The sequence below is a fragment of the Megalobrama amblycephala genome, linkage group LG15 (genome assembly GCF_018812025.1).
Source record: "Megalobrama amblycephala isolate DHTTF-2021 linkage group LG15, ASM1881202v1, whole genome shotgun sequence".
Taxonomy (NCBI): Eukaryota; Metazoa; Chordata; class Actinopteri; order Cypriniformes; family Xenocyprididae; genus Megalobrama; species Megalobrama amblycephala.
In genome coordinates this window covers 25,938,554-25,945,538 of record NC_063058.1, presented here as the reverse complement: position 1 = coordinate 25,945,538, position 6,985 = coordinate 25,938,554, and the positions used below count along the sequence as shown (strand labels likewise).

At 33.5% G+C, this 6,985-nt stretch overlaps 1 protein-coding gene across 2 annotated transcripts; it reads right to left on the bottom strand.

The window, feature by feature from the left end:
* Positions 1-934: 934 nt before the first annotated feature.
* LOC125247871 (extracellular calcium-sensing receptor-like) lies at positions 935-6,614 on the bottom strand. 2 transcript variants are annotated; one of them, XM_048159399.1, is made up of 6 exons: positions 5,430-6,562; positions 4,890-5,178; positions 4,046-4,801; positions 3,731-3,958; positions 3,332-3,455; positions 935-3,219 (listed from the first exon to the last, which is right to left on the bottom strand). In XM_048159399.1, exons 1-6 carry the CDS (start codon positions 5,636-5,638, stop codon positions 2,309-2,311), a joined length of 2,517 nt encoding a protein of 838 aa, XP_048015356.1. In that variant the 5' UTR covers positions 5,639-6,562; the 3' UTR covers positions 935-2,308. The 2 variants fall into 2 exon arrangements, with proteins under 2 accessions (XP_048015356.1, XP_048015357.1); XM_048159400.1 differs by having other exon boundaries at positions 2,894-3,044; positions 5,430-6,614.
* Between the last annotated feature and the right edge of the window lie 371 nt (positions 6,615-6,985).

The following is a 6,985-nucleotide window of genomic DNA, read 5'->3' as shown; positions in this document are numbered from 1 at the left end:
GTTATATTGTTAGCCAAAGTACAGTACAGTCCAAAAGTTTGGAGCCACTAAGATTTTTAATGTTTTTAAAAGAAGTTTCGTCTGCTCACCAAGGCTACATTTATTTAATTAAAAATACAGTAAAAACAGTAATATTGTGCAATATTATTACAATTTAAAATAACTGTTTTCTATTTGAATATATTCCACAAAGTAATTTATTCCTGTGATGGCAAAGCTGAATTTTCAGCATCATTACTCCAGTCTTCAGTGTCACATGATCCTTCAGAAATAATTTTAATATGATGATCTGCTGCTCAAGAAACATTTAATGTGTACAATTGTACAAAATATTTGTGTACAATATTTTTTTTCAGGATTATTTGATGAATAGAAAGTTCAAAAGAACAGTGTTTATCTGAAATCTAATCTTTTGTAACATTATAAATGTCTTTACTGCCACTTTTGATTGATTTAATGCATCCTTGCTGAATAAAAGTATTCATTTCTTTAATTTATTTTCAAAAAAATAAAAATAAAAATTCTTACTGACCCCAAACTTTTGAACGGTAGTGTATAATGCTACAGAAGCTTTGTATTTCAGATAAATGCTGTTCTTTTGAACTTTCTATTCATCAAGGAATCCTGAAAAAAAAATACACAACTGTTTTCAACATTGAAAATAATCATAAATGTTTATTGAGCAGCAAATCAGCATATTAGAATGATTTCTGAAGGATCATGTGACACTGAAGACTGGATTAACGATGCTGAAAATTCAGCTTTGCATCACAGGAATAAATTACTTTGTCAAATATATTTAAATAGTACACAGTTATTTTAAATTGTAATAATATTTCACAATATTACTGTTTTTTTACTGTATTTTTAATTAAATAAATGTAGCCTTGGTGAGCAGACGAAACTTCTTTTAAAAACATTAAAAATCTTAGTGGTTCCAAACTTTTGGACTGTACTGTACATAGATAAGAACATGTTTAAGTGCAAAGGCAAGAGTTGTTGTTGTGTAGGCCCAAACCATTTCATGACATTACATCCTGGAAGTGTATCCTTGAAAGCCATTAACACCACTATTGTGTTTCCCATAACACAGGAGATACAGAGGACAAAAGTTATCCCAAATGCTGTGTGATGCAACTTACAGGATGACTAATTGGGCTGACCAATGAAAGTAATAGACAAAACACAGAGTCAGTGAGAGGAGCAGCAGGAAGCTCAGCTCTGAGTTGTTGGCTTTCACTACAAATATCACTGAAGATGTGTGTTAGACCTGTAGTACAATTTGTGCTTTTGAAGCAAGCATTATTGGGTTCAAAATACACCTGAGTATACAATTTTAAATAAATCATGCAAAATTTTATTGCATGGAAGTTTAGCATAAATGGTGACAAATGCTGTTATATTTTATTTAGTGAATTGTACTGCTGACTACATGGAAGTTTATTAATGTAGAGAACTTTAAAAGAGTTTCATCTGTAAATGGAGAATATATCAAACAGTGGAGTGTCACTGTAGCCTATAGGAAATGGAAAAGAGTGACAAACAATTTGGCAAAACAGCACAGTGTTCTCAGAAGTCAGAGTAAACTGAAGTCTGTAAAGCAGTTAATTGAATGTTCAGAATCCTGTTTCTTGACAAAATACTGTTCTGTGCTTTTTTTATTATTATTTAAAATTTTACTGTTTGAGAAAATACCACATTTTGACAGCAGGTTTTAAAAAAACACCCATAACAGTTTTAATGCTGATGAGCAGCAAATACCCCAAACCCCAAAACAAATAATACATTTAGCATTATATTTTCCAAAAGTGGCTGTATTGCATTGTATTATTATTATTATTATTATTATTATTATTATTATTATTATGTATTTATTTTTTATTTTTTTATTTATTTTTAAATCACTTCATGCATTTCTAGGAAAATTGAATGCACTACTGTCCAAAATACAGGGACTCTCCATCTCCGGCCTTCCCTTACACTTTGGGAAAAAACATGATTTGTTTAAAAAACTAGATTAAACAGGAAAAAAAAAAAAAAAAAAACTAAATGAAACAAACTAACAAAAAATCATTATGAAGAATAGAAGGAAGGTAGCAAGTAATTACTGTATGTTGTCAGACTTTTCTTTTTGAAAATATCAAAGCTTCAAGTGTGTCAAAGCTTTTAGTGGTGTCTTTTTCTTGATATAATTCACACATGTGCATACTACTATGTTTAAATGTTTGATAGTTTATTTAATCAATGTACATGAAAAAAGTTTGCAATCTTAATATCACTTTTTGAAAAAAAAAAAAAAAAATATTCTTTAGAGGGTCTTAGATGTTTTTCCCATCATATGTTGCTTTGTATTTTGTTCAGGCTTAAGCAGAATGATATAACATTTAGGCGCAAATATGCAGAATAGTAAACCAAAGCTTGAGGCTAAAATGGCAAATATCTCCACAGCTACAGTAAATTTTCCAGGAGAACTGACATAAGCTGGAATAAATGTGATCCATACAGCACAGAATATGAGCATACTGAATGTGATGAATTTGGCTTCATTGAAGTTATCAGGCAGTGTGCGAGCCAGAAAAGCCAGAACAAAGCACATAACAGCCAATAGGCCAATATAACCCAGAACAGCCCAGAAACCTACAGTAGAACCCAGACTGCACTCAAGAATTATCTTTTCCTTATAATATTTCATATTTTTGTTGGGAAATGGGGGTGATATTGTTAGCCAAAGCACACAGATTAAAACCTGTATAAGTGCAAAGGCAAGAACACTGAGTCGTTGTTGTGAAGGCCCAAACCATTTCATGACATTACTTCCTGGAAGTGTAGCCTTAAAGGCCATTAACACCACTATTGTTTTTCCCAGAACGCAGGAGATAGAGAGGACAAAGGTGATGCCAAAAGCTGTGTGACGTAACATGCAGGACCACTCATTGGGTTGACCAATAAAAGTAATAGAACAGAGGAAACAAAGAGTCAATGAGAAGAGCAGCAGGAAGCTCAGCTCTGAATTGTTGGCTTTCACTATGGGGGTGTCCTTCTTGCTGTAAAACAGGATGGCCACCATCACAGTTAATCCTACTCCAAACAGTGAGAAAACGACTAACACGATACCCATAACTTCCGTGAATGACAGAAACTCTACAGCCTTTAACACACATTTATTTTTCTCAGCATTAGACCAGTATTCCCCTGGACACAACTTGCAGTTATTTGAATCTGGAAAGTAAATTGTTACCACTGGTTAAATACAAAAGGAAAATGACTTATGAACTGTATCCTGAGTAGAAAAAGACAGCAACTTATAAATTGTTTGGAGCTTTGAGATTACCTGTCTCATTACTGATTTCTCCATCTGCACATGGAATACAGTCATAACAGCAGACAGGTCTTCCTTTCTGTGCAGCCTTCCTAGTGCCTGGAGGACAGCTCTCACTGCACACAGACCTTGGCTTCTACAAGGAAAAATATACATACAATCATTTTTACACTGAAGATATTTTTGACTACAGAATATTGGATCATTGGAGCAGGCAGGATGTGACATTCACAATGATGTGATAATGGTACATTATTTATTTCAAACCAACTAGCACTTCTAATGATGCACCACATTTTATGTACTAAACTTTTTAAACTTTGCGTCTTTTATTAAGGTGAATTCAGGTAGTTACTTTTTTTAAATGTTTCCTAATTTAAACAAATGTTGTGTTACAAAGTGTTTATTTACCTCCAGCTGTCCTCCAGCCCAAATTATGTTTTTAGTGTTAACCATAAAGCGCAGGTCAGGGGGCAGTGAGGCATCGTAGTATCCCACTGATTTAAATTGGAATGATCCATCTAAGTCCTGCTGCCAGTTTACAACTTCATAATGGGCTACTGCGGCACCCGTGTTGTCAAACCACACATGATCTCCAAACTTTACGGTAAAATTTACTTTTTTTAAAGCCTCAACCACCTAATGAACAAGAAGACAGTTCTAGCATTATAATTTGTTCACCAAAAATATTGTTACCCATATCTCTCCCTCTCTGTTATCTTTTACCTGCTGTGGTTGTATTGTCAGGTCTTTCTCACAACCTTCTTGTTCTTTGCACTTAAGTAGACTGTGTAGGGAATGAGCCACAGCATAAACTGCTTTGTAGACATGGCTTGAATATCTTTGTTCAGGCACATCTTCATTGTAGTTTTTCAGTGCAAGTAGATCCTGATATCTGCTGCAATTTATTGCATATTGAGAGGAATTCCCTACACTCAGTGAGCATGGGAATGCTGTGTCCCAGAATGCTTTTATAACATAATCTGAAAACCCTTCAAAGTTGATTTTTCTCAAGGCAAAACCCAGTGACCCTCCCATCACATGAAAACTATTTTGGCTGAATAAACTCCTTGAAGTTATCCATCCTTCCACTCCGATTATTTGGAAGCCTGTGATATTCTGAATACTTAGCTGATCAATAAGTAAGCCCATCTCAATAAATGAGACAAATGCAACAATCACTTTTGCTGTGCTTTTTTTAATTGCATCTATTACTTTTTTTAGTTTTTCTGGCTCTGTTCTGTAGAATTTCTCAGAGTACTCCACACAAATCCCCTCTTTCTGTGCTTTATTCAGAAATATGGCCATTCCATAGTTTCCATAGTCATTGTCACTATTCACAGTTCCCACCCAGGACCAGCCAAAGTGTTTGACTATGTATACAAGTGCTGTGCTCTGGTGGTAATCACTAGAAATAGTCCTGAAGAATGAGGGGTGATCTTTCCTATTACTCAGACATTCACATGAGGCTGTGTGACTTATCTGAGAAAAACAAAAAGGAGAAAAGCAAACAGTGAAACAATCATCAGTATGGTGATTATGTCAAACATTTGGTGTTACTGCTCCTTACCACTGGAATTTTAAACGGTCCTGTAGTTCTAGACAGAATCACTGTAGCAGAAGACTCAGTTTCTCCGATGATAGCTTGTATAGGAGGCTTTCCATTGCATCTGCCCCCTCCTGCAAATTCTGGACCATTCATCAATCCCATAGTTGCACTCATAGAAGACATTCTTGAACTACAAGTGTCATAGATTTGATAACCAATAGATAAATTTGGGAGCAACATTTCACTTCTGTTAATCTCCTCAATGGCAAAGATCATTATTTGAGCCAGCCGAAAATCTGGAAGATTCACACTATGAAAAAATTAAAAATATAAGATAAATAGCTAAGAGATAAACAAGATATAAATAAAGTTATGAATACATTGTCGGTAGTATTTGCAATAAAAAAATAATAATAATAAAAAAAAAAAAAAATTGCATATTAATGGTTTAAAAGACCATAATATTTCAAATATAGTTGAAGTTTATTGTTATAAAATGCTTTTAACAATTTAAACATCTGTTTCAAATGCATCTGCTGTAATGTTTCCAAAGTAACAAACCTGGAGCATGATAGAAGCTGAGGTTTTTGAGTAAACTCAAATGAAGGTAATGTTTCTTTACTGTGCATTGCAAAAATTGCTCCAATAGTTACTTCACCATCCTTGGAAAGCAGTGGGTACTTAGGGTCTCCCATCATTCGGCAAAAAGGATTTTCTGCCTTTATATGAAGGTAACTGAAAAATGTGAGTGTGTAAAGAAAGAGAAGCATCCCATAAAAATGATCTCAACTGCGAATGTCAAATGAAAATGTCTTGATGCCGTGTTTACATATATAGAAAGAGAGAGATAAGATTGAATGATTAAGAAAGTAGCCAATGATCACATAGGGGAGGACATAAGTCAGGTCGATCAAGAATGCAATAGAGTCAAGCTAATTTGACAGCATCAGATTCCAGATACTGCAATATTCATTTTTTGTTGTAGACCCACATCTACGTAAATTACGTTTCTAATAAAACCTTTTAAAAATCTATATAGCATGCTTGCACATTGCACACTTGGTTGCTCAATTGTTTGTGAAAGTTGCTTGTCTAGGCTTGTCATGTATATTTTTAATTCCAGTCATACTTGGTGGGAGATGTCAGTATGAAACTTAAAAAGGCAAAGCGATTGCAAATTGGTTAAAAAGGGGGAAAAATATGATCTTGTATCTCTATATTTCATCATATTTTACAATTTAAAATGTATCTTAAAAAAAAAAAAGAATGCTATTGGTCATCCTTTATGTCTGTATGTGGGTTTTTACAAATATTTAACCAAAGAAAAGCTTTTCAAAGAGGTTGAGACTAAACCTCGTAACTCCACTGGATCCTCAAACTGGTCAAACCTCATAACTCACCATGCCTCCATTCAGAAAGAAGTGCCGCGCACAGTTTGGAAATCTCTGCTTAATTGCAATGCAAGGGTAAATAAAGAACTGATGTTTATGGTGGCCGAGAGAGCTCAATGTGCTGCAACTGAAGAAAATATGCAAATAGATAAAACACCAGCAAATGAAGAAAATGTCTTCATCAGTTTGACAACATGTGCTGTAAATATTCATAACTAAGGATGTAATGATATCAAAATCTTACAGTAAAATAATACCTTGGTATAAATTCCACAGTACGATATTTATTGCGATAAAAAAAAAAAAAAAAAAAGACAAATGAAGACTTGGAAAAAAGTGTTACATAAGTGTTAAACAATGATTGAACATTACAATGATGTACAGATTAACCATGTCATATCCTTTCCTCTTTTCTTTATTCTCTAATCATAACTGTTTTGTTTATTATACTTGTGAAATGAGTTTAACGGACTGCTAATCTCATCAAATTCACTAACACTTTACAATAAGGTTTATTAGTTAACATTGGCTAACTACATTAACATGAACTAATAATGAACTACATTTCTACAACATTTATTAATCTTTATTAATGTTAATTTCAACATTTACTAATACATTATTAAAATCAATAGTTGTATTTGTTAACATTAATGCACTGTGAAGTAAAATGAACACTATGAACAGCTGTATTTTTATTAACTAAGGTTAACAAAGATTAACAAA

Excerpts from the sequence above, each read along its gene's own strand:
- LOC125247871 (XM_048159399.1), bottom strand. The coding sequence starts at position 5,638 with ATGCTTCTCTTTCTTTACACACTCACATTTTTCAGTTACCTTCATATA. Across the intron at positions 5,179-5,429 it reads CAGCTTCTATCATGCTCCAG|TGTGAATCTTCCAGATTTTC; the intron begins GTTTGTTACTTT and ends ATTTTTTCATAG. Across the intron at positions 3,456-3,730 it reads GGGCTGGAGGACAGCTGGAG|AAGCCAAGGTCTGTGTGCAG; the intron begins GTAAATAAACAC and ends TTTTCCTTGTAG.